Source organism: Marmota monax, unplaced genomic scaffold, assembly GCF_021218885.2.
Source record: "Marmota monax isolate L192 unplaced genomic scaffold, Marmota_monax_Labrador192_F-V1.1 WCK01_AAM20220418_F8-fsc00001, whole genome shotgun sequence".
NCBI lineage: Eukaryota > Metazoa > Chordata > Mammalia > Rodentia > Sciuridae > Marmota > Marmota monax.
This window is the reverse complement of record NW_026693777.1, coordinates 51,276,009-51,291,747: the sequence shown is the minus strand read 5'-3', so window position 1 is coordinate 51,291,747 and position 15,739 is coordinate 51,276,009. Positions and strand designations below refer to the sequence as shown.

The 15,739-nt window shown below is 39.9% G+C and overlaps 1 protein-coding gene across 4 annotated transcripts in view; it reads left to right on the top strand.

Annotated features, from left to right (window-relative positions):
- Atp8b4 (ATPase phospholipid transporting 8B4 (putative)) overlaps nt 1-15,739 on the top strand; it is a 246,490-nt gene that overhangs the window by 73,866 nt on the left and 156,885 nt on the right. For 3 of the 4 annotated variants that reach the window (XM_058584792.1, XM_046460874.2, XM_046460873.2), the window contains exon 4: nt 15,591-15,704. In XM_058584792.1, the coding sequence (XP_058440775.1) occupies nt 15,591-15,704 (114 nt within the window). Of the gene's footprint in view, nt 1-13,356; nt 13,436-15,590; nt 15,705-15,739 lie in introns of all 4 variants that reach the window. The other variant, XM_058584791.1, reaches the window with a different exon arrangement.

Below are 15,739 nucleotides of genomic sequence, written 5' to 3'. Positions count from 1 at the left end.
TTTGTTTTTTTATGACATCCCATATCTCTTGGATAGATTGCTCGTGAATTTTAAGCATCCTTTCTGTGTTGACTATATTCTTTTCAAGTTGATATACTTTGTCTTCATTATCTGATGTTCTGACTTCTACTTGATCTAGTCTATTTGTAATATTCTCGTTTGAGTTTTTAATTTGGTTTATGGTTTCCTGCATTTCTAGGATTACTGTTTGATTTTTTAAAAAAAAATCTCTATCTCCTGGTAGAGCTCGTTCTTTGCCATTTGAATTTGTTTATTTAATTCATTTTCAAAATATACTTTCATTGTTTGGACTTGCTGTCTAATGTCTTCTCTAAGATTCCGTTCCATCTGAGTTAGGTATGCCTTGAGTTTTTTCTGTGTCCATTTTTCTGATGCCTCTAGGTTCTCCTGTGTATTTAAGTTGTCCTGCATTGTTTGTAATCCTTTTTTCCCTTGTTTTTTCATGGTGCTCAAGTTACTTTCCAACTCTGTTTGACTGCTGTGTTTTTGTTTTCTCCTTTAAATTTGTTTTGGTTTTTATAGTTCCAATATCTCTCCTTTGTGTTGGGAGACAATGTTTAGAGATGTTGGATTTAATTGTGATTTAAGGTAAATTCATAGTTTCATTAAAGGCTTCAGATTTTGATGGCATATAGAGAATTGAGGTTTGGACTTAGGATTTTATGTTAAGGTCGGGCGATTTGATGGTATGGAGGTTAGTATATGTTAGCTTCTTTGGGGGGTTGCTCAAATGCAGGCGGATATTAACAAGAGAATAGACAGGAGTACTTGGGGGTAGTTAAGGGCTTAGGCGGACTATAGACCTATTCGTAGTATTCACCTATTTTAATTTAATAAGTTATATGTAATCTGGGTGTTCATGCTTAAGAGGAAAGATGGGGAAAAGGTAAGAACACAAGCCAAGAAAGAGAGAGGGAGAGAAGAAAGAAAGAGAAAAGAATAGAAATGAAAAGAAATGATAAAAAATAATAAAATGCAGTAAAAAATTACAATTGAAAAAAATAATTAAAAGAAAAAAAATTAAAATTAAAAAACTAAAGAATTAAAAAAATGAAACAAGAAAGAAAAAAAAAAGGCACTGTTAGGTTTCTATTTTCTTCGCTTCCAGTAGGTGCTGCTGTGCCTTCTGGGCCAAGATTTTGCCCTCTGGCTGTAGGATACAATCCGTGTGAGGCCGCTCCCTCCTCCCCCCCTGGTGTCTCTCAAAAAACTGTTAGCTTAGGTTTATTCCTGGCCTCTAGTCCCCTGGCTTCTCCTGCTAGCCAGGCCTTCCCCAGTGTGATGCCTCTCAGCAGTTCAAACTATACTCTGGGCCTGCAGTTTGCTTGGTGTGGAGCGTGGCTATTGGGAACTGGCACCTTATTGTTTGATTCCTTCCGCTTGCCACTCACCCAGAGCTCGCAAGACAGGTTTCGTTTTTGCTGTTGATGGGAGGGGGAGTTGGAGGTCAGGTGCCTTTACCTTTCCCCACGCCTCCATCCAGACTCACTCTGATAGTCCCGTCTCCGGAAAGCCGGGGAGAGATTTTATGCGAATTCCCCGCTGTATGGGAGATGGGCTGAATAACACACATCTGTTCTATTGCTGCGATCTGTCGGAAACTGGTGATGGTGACGTCAGCTCTCCAAGATGGTGGCCGCTGGCTTCCTTGGTGGACTGTCCGATGTGGGGGACAGAACTGGACCACTTCCTTCCCCCGTCTCAAACCCCGAACTCAGCCCGGAGCTCAGTGAGGGCACAGCCGGCAGGACTCCACAGAATCCGTAGCGCTGTTTCTCTGCGTTGCTGGCCGCTTCTCGGCGCCCCGCCGTCTCTAGCCACGGGGCGGGCCGCGGGGCGGGCTGCGGATCAATCAGCCTGGATCTCCTGGCACACAGTTCATTCGCGGTTGAGACCCAGTAACCGGCCCTCGATGATGGAAATCCTTCCTCTAGGTTTTGGTGCACCCCAATTTTGCTGGAAATTCCTAACAAGATAGCTTTTGGTCGTTCTAACTCATTATTCACCTGCGCAGTGACGCGGTACACGGGGGTGATGCACTCTATTTGCCGCCATCTTCTCTGCCCTCCCATTATTCGTATTCTTGATGGCTGCCATTCAAATTGGAGTGAGATGAAATCTCAGTGCAGTTTTGATTTGCATTTCCCTGATTGCTAAAGATGTTCAACATTTTTTAAAAATATTTTTGTTGACCATTTGTATTTCTTCTTTTGAAAAATATTTGTTTAGTTCATAGGCCCAGTTTTGATTGGCTTATTTGTTGGTAAGTTTTTTGAGCCCTCTCTCTATATACTGGATATTTTAATATATATCCAGAAGAGTAACTGACAAAGATTTCTCCTATTCTGTAGGTTCTTCTTCATTCATTTGTTTCCTTTGCTCTGCAGAAGCTTTTAAGTTTGGTGTCACCCAATTTATCAATTCTTGATATTATTTTCTGAGCTTCTGGGACCCTATTGAGGAAGTCATTACTTACACCTGTATATTGGAGGGTTGACCCTACATTTTCTTCTAGCAGTTGCATAGTTTCTGGTCTAATTCCTAGGTCTTTGGTCCATTTTGAGTTGACCATGTGCAGAGTGAGATATAGAGATCTAATTTCAATCTTCTTCATATGGGCATTCAATTATCCCAGCATCATTTGTTAAAAAGACAGTCTTATCTCCAATGTTGTTCTTAGCATCTTTGTCAAGGATCAGATGACTGTATCTGTGAGGATTTGTCTCTGTCTTCTACTCTTTTCCATTGATCTCTGGTTCTGTTTTTAATCTAATACTTTGCAGTTTTTGTGTAACTCTTTTCTTTATAGCATGTCTGCATTCTCTTCTTCCCTGTTTCTTAATGGGAGATTTTCTTTAGATCTGGAATCAGCAAATTTCATAAAAAACACTTGGGTATTGTGGACTATGGCTTTAGCTTTCATCCTTTCTAGGTTTCACTGTCCTTACTAAGGTTGCAAGCAAATAATTTTTCTGAAAATTATTGTGGGAACAGAGTATCTAAAACAGAGCTTGACATCTTTAGTACCTATAATTATAAACATTAACCATTTGGGGAAAACTTGTTTCTAAAAAAGCCCTCGGCCACAGACCCCTAGGTTTTACTTCCTCACCCCTTAAAATCCTAATTTACAGTGCTACTGGTGATCCCTCTGTCATCCAGTGAAAGGGGCAGAGTCCAATTTTCTAACATTTACCCCCTAGATGGAGTGGATTGGGTGGAAGACTGTGGAAGAGGAATGGGTTGGGAAGAAGAATTAAGGAAGTAGGGTGAGATGGCAGAGAAGCTTTGGGAACTGCAGCCAGGAGCCCACATTCATTCATTTATTCATTCAAGAAACAGGGGAAAGGATCTGGTCTGCTTTGTTTCGAAGCAGTTTTGTATATGGTAGTTACTCCTAGCCGGCCTCCCTAGTGATGCTCTGGTGGATTGTTAACTGTTAAATAAACTAATCTCTACAATTACTTGCTCTGGGGCCTGTACTTAGGATTGCTTCTGTGAGAAGCAGCTCATTTGCAAATCAGTTTAGTGACTTGGAGCATCTGTCCTTGATTGGGGACTCTGTGATCACATCATGGTAGGTCTTGTTGTGCTCAGCCCTCACTTGGGCTTCTTCTTGAATCTCTGTGTTGGTGGCTACAGAAGACAACTGCCTATTTTTATGTATGCCATTAGGGAACCCCACTGTCAATCCCAAAGCAAATTTTGGGTAATCTTTATTTAATTCGGATCATCTCCAGCATAACCTCCAAATTTGGTAAAAATTTATCAAACCCTCCTTTGTGCATGTTATGATCACAAAAAAGTCAGACTGACACTTTATTTATAAATTATAGTTTCTGCTGTGTGTTAAGGATATTTTTAAGGTCTTCTTATCACTCCTGTCTCCTTCTTCCTCCCTCACCAATGTAGAGAATTTTGCTTCCCTATTTCCAACCAGTCCTCTGTTCTCTCCCTCTCATTTCTCTCTCCAAAGAAAACTATGAACAAAAACCACAAAGACAGGTGTTGTGGGTCAGTCCAAATTTAAATTTAGATTCATTGCCAACCCAGGCAAGGGAGTACAGTAGGGTCCCAACTGATTACAGCACTCTGCAGGGGTGGGGGCCTTCCAGTAGCAGGGGCTTCCCCTCTAATCTCTTGGGGTTCAGGAGAAAATGGCAACCCTTGAGGTGGTATTATTTATGTAGACCCCTGGTGGAAGCAGTGGTGTCCCAGGAAGGATTAGACTATTCATAGTGTGTTGTTATAACCTCTTGGCCCTCTGAGAAGTTCTTCAGAGGTGTTTTTTTTTTTTTTTTTTTTTCTTGACTGGACTTTTCCATTGTGCCTTTTTAATTGTCATAAGCATTGAAGTCCTGCTGGAAATTTGGCCTTGTTCCCAGATTGCACAGCAGTGTGTGACCATAGTCTTTTAAATTTTTAGTCCTCATAAGCAAAGCAGCTTATGTGTACTGTTGTTCCCAAAGTCCTTTCAGGAAGTTGCCTGAGCAAGTTAGCTTCCACATCAGTTCAAAGACGTGCCCATCTACTCATAGAACTCAAAGCCCCGACTGAGATGGGCCAGTCGGCCAGAGCTGAGGGCCTACTCTCCAGCAGATACTGGATCCATAGGAGGAGGCATAGAAGAGCTCTGGCAAGGCAGAAATAGGGGGCACACAGATCATTAGGGATGCCTATGAAATTTCCATGAAAATGCAACTTTTCATCTTTCCTTTGCTCTTTTGTATACCTTCTTATCTCTCTGGAGAAGGTGTATACTTGAAATCTCTCTCTCTCTCTCTAATTTTACAGGTATTTTCAGTTCTTTTTTTCCGATGTCACAAAAGAAAAGTCAACATTTTGTTTGAAACTGTCTAAAATGTCGTAAGCATCTAAGCATCCTGGAGAAAAAAAATTAGCATGATTAAATTAATCTCAAAGGAAAATTTAATTTGTTCCCCTGGTAATTGTCCAAAATTAGTTCTTTGTAGACAAATCACTATTCATAGGACATTTACTAGTTCTAGAACAGTCTTTCAGACGCTGGAACACTAAACCAAGGCCGGAGGGTAGAAAAAAGAACAAGGTTTGTGACACTGTCAGGCAGTTTTGCTTTGGGGGAAGAGGGAGGCCTGGATACCCCTACTGCCTACCCCGCCCCTGAGGTCTAGATGAGAAATGAGCTCCCCAGCCAAGCCTGGCAAAGCACTCCCTCAGTTGAAAGGACTGAAGTGGATGTTCTTGCTAATGGGATTAATGTGAGCCCTTTCCTGGGCTTTGTCTTAAGGAGGTCCTGGTTCTTTTTAGGGTGAGGGCTGTAGTAGGAGGGTCAGTGAATTCACTAATCAAGAGATATTTGAAGATTTCTCATTTCTGATGCATTTCTAAGAAACATCTTTCATTTGAGAACACACAGGACTGTATGTGGCTTTGTTCGTTAGGCAATCCTCAGAACTGCTCAGAACTGTAAACCTCAATTTCCTCATCTGTAAAGTGGTAGTGAAATAGTGACAGTTTTTGGGGGTTTTTTAGGACTGCTTGAGATGATGTATGTACAGCGCCTCAGCGTAGTGCTCAGTATGGGTAAGAATACTATACCTGTGAGCTGGTGGTGTTGTGTGACACAGAGAAAACATTACACAGAAAGCCACATGTTCTCTGTCCTGTGTCCAAGTTTTGGTGAACAGGGTCATCCTCATTTCCTTTGACCATAAAAATAATTAGTCTGCTGTCTTCAAGGTTTTTGAGCATGTTTCCTACTTGTCAGAAGGAAAATAAATCTGTATATGAGCATATCTATGCATATATGCATGGATTGTCTTTACCAAAGATATAGCACATTTGTATGCATGCATATAAATATGCATAATATGCACATATTCATGCACACACATACAAAAATATACACTTTGTGCACATACACACACGTACATGTATGTTTATATATTGTCATTACTAGAGACATATATCTATAGTACACATCATCTATAGTAAAGACAATCTGTATGTTCAATATTAGTAATCTTTATACAATTTTAGTTAATATATACATTCACTTTTTCTCCCTGCTAGTCCATAGGATTCATTTGGATACCCCTGGAGGATGGGCACTCCTGGAAGATGGGTCACATATTCCAAAGGTCTCATTGGGTGGGATAATCCTGTGGTTACATTAGCTTGGAAAGTCAAGCCGGAAGGCTTGCTAAGGGAGCATCGGCAGGCCAGGTACTTCTGTAGCTCACTGTTTTCATAGCAGCAATCACTTACTTAAACTGTGTCATCAGTTGGCAGGTTTATTTTTGTATTCCTGCCTCTCTCTCTCCTACTGAAGTGCAAACTTGTTTTAGGAGGGTAGGGACTTTATTTGCATTTGTAGCCCTGGCTCAATAATATTATACCTGACATGTATAAAGCCTTTCATAAAGATGAATTGGATAAGTGGGTAAATGTTGGGGAAATGTGCCCTCTGCATATTCCCTCTCCATACATATTTTTGCTCAAGGTTGGCAGCCCAGGCTTAGGAGAATATTAAGATAATGATGAGGATTGTAGCTGATGTCTATTGACAGCTCTCTGCACAGCCTCTTCTGTGGCTGATGCAACCCCAGGTGGGTTCATCCATGAGCATCCCATCTCTTCATTTCCTCCACTCCTGAACACAGTGGACTCCATTTTAGGCAACATTAATGCTGAGAAGCTGAGTTTCTTCTGGTATTAGTGAGGTGCCAGACGTTGATCTCCAGCCCATTTGCCCCATACGTGCATTCTTTTAGGATCTTTGCATAAACATGTGTGTTTCACATATTTCCTGAGTGGTGCAAATGCCTTTTGGCCACTTCCTCTTTTATGCAAGAAGTCTGTGGACACAGTTTCTTTTTGGTTTTAATTTCATGGTTTAGTGATAATCTCTCCCTTAAAAATCAGGATTATTTCTCTCCCTAGAATCTAGATTGTATCATAACAATACTCCATCTTTCTCCTCTTGTGGCAAGAAAAGCTAGATATTTCCCCTTTAAGTTCTAGATGGTTACTTTTTACAGCTGTCATGACATAAAAAATGTTTCATCAAGTGAGGAAAGAGTGCTGAGACTGTGGTACTGATTGCGAAAGCTTTGAGTCTTGGCCTGTGGGATTTACAGGTACAGGCAGTGTCCCTGGTCAATGGCTGAACATAAATTTAACCTTCCATAATGCATTCTTTTAGGCAAAAGTAGAGATAAAAGTAGATTATTATATGAAAACATAAACTGATCTTGAGTGTATTATTACCTGATGGTTTTTTTTTTTTTTTGGTTGAAAAATTCCATATTTAGGGCTAGCCTCAGGAAAGGCTTGGTTTAATTTCTTTACATTTCTTAGCTGTATAGTCAGTGTCAAGTTAATTCTTGGCAACCTCCCTACTCATGACCCCAAGATGCTAACAAACCCCTAGGGCTGCTTGTTTCCAGGTGGAGATGAAATAGGAAAGAGAAAGCCTAAATTTTCAGCAAATTCCAGAATTGACCAGTCATGTGCTTGTGTATGAACTCAAAATTGTAATTATGAGGGTGAACCATGTAGTTGGTTTATGTTAACTTGAGCCTGGCCCTGGAGTTACAGGATGGGGGTTGAGTCTGTCTAGATAGAGCTCTGTTAGTTGTGGGGAAAGGGAACATAGTCAAATGTGTATTAGAGCTGGACTTGGAGCACTGAGGTTCATTTTTAAATTTTTTATCGGTTCTTTTTAGTTTTATATGTGACAGAAAAATTCATTTTGACATGATTATAAAAGCATGGAATATATCTTGTTCTAATTCAGTCCCCAGTACCTTTCTTCCCTGCTCCCTTGCTCCCTTTCCTCTATTGATCTTTCTTCCACTTACCCATAGATGTTTTAAAAATTAATTTCTTGTGGATGTATGTGATGATGAGATTCACTGTGGTATATTCATATTTGTATATAGGAAAGTTATGTCAGATTCATTCTGTTGTCTTTCCTTTTCCCCTTCCTTCTCCCTTCCCTTTACTTTTGATAAATTATTTTTGTACTGATTTGTCTCACACTCTCAAAATATTGTGGCAGATTTCCATTTGAGGTAGCTGTTGATGTCCGTCACTGTTTTTAGCTTTTTGTCTTCTGTATACATGGTGACTCTCTTGTCTAATGATTTGTGAGCATTCAGGTTAAAATATTAACATATGGGTGTGAGATTCTTCAAAGCTTTCTCTTTCTCTTTGGTATGGCAACTGTATTTGAAAACATGGTTGGTCCATTGTGAGTAACAACGATGAGAGGGCTCATGTTAGAAAAGTAGCATGAGGAAGAAATAAACTTATTGGATGACATTATGAATATTTAGGAGTTGTTAGCATGGCATGGTCAGTTTATCCTGACTAGTACATTGTATGTGTTTTTCCCCTGGGATTATTTGGGAGTTGCTCACAAACAATCCTGTATATGTATAATTCTTTCATGTAAAAATGCTTTAATTTAATGTAAAATGGTTTTACATTTATGACTTTATCTCCATAATAGTTCTATAAATATATAGATGAGAAATATTATTAGCACTTCCAGTGGAAAAATCAAGGTCAACTTCCCAAATATTCTGTTTGTGAATTTCACAGTGTGTGTTATTTTCTATTTTTTAAAAGCAATACACTCCCATTGTGAGTAAATGGGAATCTTATTATCAAAATAATGTTTTCTATTTTATTAATATTTTATTGCTGGCCCACATTTTAGTCAGTTTTTTTGCCATTGTTACCAAAAGATCTGATAAGATCAATTAGAGGAGACAGTTTGTTTTGATGCTTGTAGTTTCAGAGGTCTCAGTCCATACATGGCCGACTCCATTCCTCAGGGCCCAAGACAAAGTAGAACATCATGGAGAAGTGTGTGGAAGAGGAAAGGGCTCAGAACATGATGGTCAGGAAGCAGAGAAAGCACTCAGCTCACAAAATATAACCCCAAAGACACATCCACCAATGACTCCACCCAATCATTTCACTTCTAAACCTTCTTGCATGATCTCACACATGACCTTTTGGGGGACACCTCATATGTAAACCATAACATTTTGCCCCTGGGCCTCAAAAGCTCATGGCCATCTCATAAAATACAGTTAGTTCATTTTCAAGAGTTCTCATAGTCTTAACAGTTTTAGCATTGTCCCAAAGTCCAAGTCCAAAGTTTCCTCTGAGACTCAAGGCAAACTCTCAGCATAAGCCCCTATAAAAATCAAAAGCAAGTTACATATGTCCAATATATAAAGGCTCAGAGTATACATTTCCATTCCACCAGGGAGAAACAGAGGCATAGAAGAAGGGATGGAACCAAAGCAAGAGCAAAATACAGCTGGGCAAACAAGTCCTGCAGCTCCATGTCCAGCATCTGGGATACACGATGATACTTAATTTGGGAGAACTCCACTACAGCTTCAGCTTCCTTGTCCACACTTTGTTCTCTCAGGGGTTGCTGACTCTGCTGCACTTTACCAGGCCTCTCAGGCCCTAACTCTAGCATCTTGTAATCCTGCAAAACCAGCATCATGTGGTTGCTGCCATTTCAAGCAGTAGTCAAGTTTCCACCTGAGTGCCTATGTGGCTGAGCATGGTGAAATAACTTCATAGGCACCCATATACAAGCAGGGTGTCCCCATGGTCTCTTCTCAAAAGAATTTTACTTTTATACCCTTGTGCCTAAGATGGGTGTGGTCTTGCTAATTCCTGAGATGCTTACAAGCCATCTTTCTTATTGTCTCTGGGCAAAGTCTTTAACATTTTTTTTTTTTTTTTTAGTGGCTGTAATGATTTCAACAACCACAACTTCCTTATCCTCAGCTTTACTCACAGTTTTCTGGCCAAACTGTGAGTTTTTTGAATCTTTCTTCCTTGCTTTCTGCTAAAAGCCACCAACAATATCCATGCCATCTCCTGAATTGTATGCTGCTTGGAAATTTCTTCTACCAGATTAAGAAGTCCATCATCTACAAATTCAGCCTCACAGAAGGTGTCAGGACACAGGCAAAATGCAATTTCTTAGCCAGAATGTAACATGAATGGCCTCCAGCCCAATTTCCAATAGAGTTCTTCTTTTCCTCTGAAATCTCATGAGCCCATTCACTACTCTCCACAGTCAAATCAACATTCTGGTCTTCTGAGTTCCCACCAGAATTGCCCATTAATCTCTGTTTACAACAATCTAAAACTTTTCCAACTTGTATCACTAAACATTTCAAAGTTTCTCCAACAAATTCCAAAAGGCTCCAAAAGCTTCTGAACCACATGGTCAGGTTAGTCACAGCTAACAGTTTCTGTTTTAGTCACTGCTTTTTCACTGTTGTGACCAAAAGACCTGACAAGAACAACATAGAGGAGGAAAAGTTCATTTTGGGACTCACAGTTTCAGAGGTCTCAGTCCATAGACAGCTGTCTCCATTCTTTGTATCCTGAGGTGAGGTAGAACATCATGGTGGAAGAGTGTGGCATAGAAAGAGGCTCAATACCTCGTACCAGGAGAAAGAGAGATTCTACTCAACAAGGACAACCACCTCCTCCAGCCACACCTGTCTGCCTACAGTTATCATCCAATTAATCCTTAGTAGGGGATTAATGCACTGATTAGATCAAAACACTCATAACCCAATAATTTCACCTCTAAAGTTTCTTACATTGTCCCACACATGAGCTTTTTGGGGACATCCCACATCTAAACTAGAACAGCCTGTTTGAAGAATTTGTCATTTTTACTTTCCCCCTCCCTTCTATTAGTCAGCACTGAAAAGTGAGAAAGACTTTCACCACTGCTGCTTCTGTTGAGAAGGCTAAAATAAGGGTGTGGTTATGTATACTATTTGTCTGCATGGATCTTTGTGAGGGGACAAAGGGATCACTCTTGAGGGAACTGAAAGGGAATACAAGGAAACTGTAATCATACATTGGCAGTTAATAACTAGGGCTCTGACTGAGGGGTGACAGGAGAGGAAGAGATAGATGGAAGTACTGGTTCCTTTGGTAAGAAAGTGCCAGCAGGATTGAGAAGAAGGGAGGAGAGGGTGAGGAGGATTATCCTGGCAGCAGAGGACAGTGAACTGGGGGGAAGAGGGTGGGCTAAAGAGACAGAGTCCCTGGATTCAAATCCAGGCTGCACCACTTATAAGCTGCATAACCTCATGTAAGTTACTTAATCTCTTTGAATGTTGGATTTCCCTCTTTATGATGGAGTACTTATTTCATAAGGATGTTCTAAAAATAAAATGGGCTATAAAATATAAAGAATAGTATATATAATAAGAGCTTGGAAAAATCTGCTATTATTTTATTATTCGTCATTCCTTCTGCCATCACCCTGGTGGTGGAAGCTGCCCATCATCTCTCACCTGGAATAATTCAAAGACCTCCTGGTTGCTATTTTTATATCTATTCTTAGTCATCTCCAATTTCTTCTCCACCCTGAAATTTTTTAACATAAAAAAATCCCATCAGGTAACTTTTTTCTTTAAAACCTTTTGGTGAGCTCTCCATTTCTTAGTATGGATTCCTAAGAGCTTCTCCCTCTAGCCCAGTTTGTGCTGAACCCTCTAGTCCTGACTCTCCTTCCAGTCTCTTTTAGGTCAGGCCATCTTCTGTCTACCTTGGAGCTTTATTAACACATTTTAGGGGAGCAATGCGTTGTCCTCATCCTGACGTTGAGAGGGAGGCTCTTTACCGATGCTACATGTACCTCTGCAGACCTTTACTCACAGTGCCTCTTGGAGTCATTTTCCTGATGGCCAGTCTTGCAGGAGTAATTGGCCTTGGCTTCACTTTGAGCTCTCGGGAGTGAGTTTCCCATAGGGAGTGGGTGGTTTCCATGCTCCCTAGGGCTGGCTCTTTCCCACTGTCTGGAAGGCCTGCCCTGGTCCAGCATGGTCTTTGATGATGTGCTTCAGTCTTATTTCATCATGGAGCCAATTGACCAGCCCATCTGGCTAACAAGCTAACAGCATGGCTTCCAGCCTGGCTTCCTTTAGCACCAGACATGCCACATGGATTCTCCAGGGGCCACTCCCTTCTCATTCTTTTCTGGTTTGGATGTTTCTAGTATTCTGTAGTGGAGAAGTAGTTCTAAGATGGTGGAGGTGAAGATCTTCTGTGCTGTATTATAGAGTGAGTCATACTAAAATTTGACTGAAAGCCCATAGGCCAGCTCATCAAAATGGCTAACTATCAATGTATCTGATTTAAGGTCTTCCTAATGTTATAGGCCAAGGTCCTTCCAGGTAACTGAGGCAGCATGAAGCCCCCTCCCTTCAAACCCCAATTCTTGCAATCAAGTCAAAATTATTTCAGACATGTCACTCAGAGTAACAGTTATGAGTTTATTAAAGTGATGGGAAGGGAAAGGTGATACTCTTAAGGGAGAGAGTGGGTTCTCTCAGGAGAGGGACAGTGTGCTTCTCCTGTACTCCATTTTCTACTGGGGATCAAAAAGAAGTTTACAGAGAGTCCTGTCCAGGTTTACCTCTTGACTTTTGACTGACAGCAGGATGACATCAGACTTTCAAGTCCTCACTGCCATGACAACTCTAGGTCACCGTGGCCCATAATAAGTGGATATAATTGTATTCTTAACCATAAATTCTTATGGATTTTATGGATAGGGGGAATTATCCTTATCTCTCTGAGTTTCAGGATCTGGTCTCTGAAAAGGGTCACACAAATTTCCACCTTTAGGCTAACTTAGGTTCCTCGCATCAATATTATTTTAGGCTTACATTTCTCCTGCTGATAAGAGGTAGTTTGCCAAGGAATGTAACATATCCAGGCTACTTAAGGTAGGCAGGGCTTCAGGTAAATTGCTTCTTGGAAAAGAAAGCATATAGAGATCAGCATAGTGGCCCCATTTTATAGAATTATTCCCTTAATTTCATGTTCCTATTACTTGCATCTGTCAGTCCTGTCACTAATACATTCTTGAACAAGGAGTAGATGGACCCAGAGATTGTCCAGGAGGGGGAGCCCTTGTTCCTTGCTCCCAGCAGAAGATGTGCAGGTTTGCATCATCTGTGACTAAGTTACAACAGAGCCAGAACAAACATAATCTTTGTTATATGTCAAGCTAAGTAACTAGGAGAAAATTGTCATAGTTTCTGGTTGACATTATCACTTCATCCCACAGAATTAGCTCCTCACCTATATGGAATTCAGGAGAATTTCTTTATAGTTCTTACTATGATTTTGACTGACACAGGTGTTGTATCTATCCTTTTAGCAAGATGCAAGCTTAACCTCTGTTTTAGTTTTAATTTAGAAGGAAAAAATAAAATAGAATTTGGAATATAAGATACTTTTGGTTAACTGTTTTTTCTCCTTTGCTTTCCTCTTCCCCAGTATTTTCTCCAAGTTCCCTCTTGAGGAAAACATCATGATTGACAGTTCCTACATCCTTCCTTTCCAGCCCAGCTCTTGAGTAGGTAACACACTGCAGTTACTCATCTTCAGCTAATAGAGCAGTTTTTAGCACATAACAGTGATCAGACCACTAAGCTGAGAACTCTTCTCTTAACCTCTTCTTACTTTCCCACAACTTGTAGCACAGAGTAGGATATCTTGATTCCTGCTAAATGGTCAAAATGGTCATTTAGCAGAAGGTTTAATTTTATTTAAACAGATAACAGTGATTACTAGGAACATAAACAACCTCATTTAAAAAAATCTATTTAGGGCATGTTGATTCTGAATTTTAGCAGGACTTATCATCCTGACTTTGTCATGCTGTTTTTGTGGATATGATAGAGTTAAGCCTCAGTGGAGTACAAGTAAATGGATTTGTAAGTGGTTAAATAAAGTGTATTTAATATGTTTTATATAATACCTTAAAATGTTATTAACATTGATCTATAGAGAGATCTCTGGTAATTTACTATAGCTTTATTTTATTTTATTTTTGGTATTGGGGATTGAACTCAGGAGCACTTAACCACTGAGCCATATCCCCAGCCTTATTTTGTATTTATTTAGAGACAAGGTCTCACTGAATTGCTTGGTGCCTCACTTTTGCTGAGGCTGGCTTTAAACTCATGATCTTCCTGCCTCATCCTCCCAAGCTGCTGGGATAACAGGCGTGTGCCACCACGCCAAGCTAGCTTTATTTTTAAATGAACAATATTTTCATCTGTGGTGTATCCTTTTTAATGTATTTGTTTTTGTCTTTGGAAGAATATATAAAAGGTATGTACTTAAAATTTTCTGGTGATACAATGCTGGGAGGAATATTAAATACATTATTATAGTAAGGTTTAAAAATGTTTTTTCTATTAGTCTTATATAATATGAATATATGAAAGATCTTGAACATTGATATTAAAAAAATAACTGCAATGTTTAGGGAAGGAAAACTGATTAAATCGTGGTTTATGTAAAAATGATTTAGGGATTTTTGGATGATTGAAACTTAATATGAATACATATGGAGATACAGTTTCCAAAATGCTGATGAAACTTTAGGGCTTGTTAACATAGTAGTTCAGAACACTGAACAGCAAAGTCCCACTGTACATGGTCTGGTTGAACTAGGTCTGTAATTTGTATTTGGCTTTAGGTGCTATGTTTTAAGACAGATTTGGAGAAGTTGGGGTAGGTCAAGAAGAGGCTGACCAATAAAAAATGTCTGCAAAATAGGTCATGGAAAAAGACTGAGAGGTTTAGGAATGTGGATTAAAGAAGATTTAGAGGAGTTCTATGAGTGGTCTTCAAATATTTGAAGGTTATTGGGCATGGTGGTACATGTGTGTAATCATAGTGAACTGGGAGGCTGAGACAGGAGGATTGAAAGTGAAAGAGGCTAACCTTGGCAATTTAGAGAGACTCAAACTAAAAAGTAAATAGGGCTGGGGATGTAGCTCAGTGATGTAGTGCCACTGGGCTCAGTCCCCAGTACTGAAACCAAACTAAACGAAACCAAACAAAACCAAAAACAAACAACTAAAATCCCCCCAAAACCAATTATCAACATGGAAAAGGCAGACTTAGTCTGGGTGACCTGAGGGATGGAATTCAGCATATAACAAGAAATTATGGGGAGGCAGATTTGGTTTCTCATAAGAAAGACTTTTCTAGTAATTCCTGTTCTTAAATGGGAACAGGCTGCCTTTAAAGGCAGTAAGTTTTCCATCAGAGGAGACCTTCAAAGACAATTCTAAGGGCCCTTTGTCAAGCTCCTAAAGGACCATGCTTCAGGAAGGTGGACTGGATGACTTTCACACAGATTCCTTCCAATATATGGGCCTTAGCATGAACTCAATGCCATCATATAGTAGGTACTTAAGCAATACATATCAAAGGGATGAATGCACAAAAGCAAAAATATCTAATCAGTGGACTTGTGCAGTTGATATATTTTTTAGTAAGGGTGATTTTATGGCACCACATTGTCCTTTCATCTAGCATGAGGAGTATGTTATCTTGGGAAAGATGAAGGGCTTGGGCCATGCAGAGTTTAACATTTCCTAGATAACTGACTTCTCTTTCTTACTCTGGCATGATTCATGCTCATCTTTGTACATTTCAGAGCTATAATGAGCAACACCTTGCCTCATACTAACTCGATGCTATTTCTTTTTCAGGATAATCGTATCCACACATCCAAGTACAACATTCTTACCTTCTTGCCAATTAATTTATTTGAACAGTTCCAAAGAGTGGCAAATGCCTATTTCCTTTTCCTTCTGATATTACAGGTAATGTTTGGGTTGTAGTTCTTCATTATCTCTTA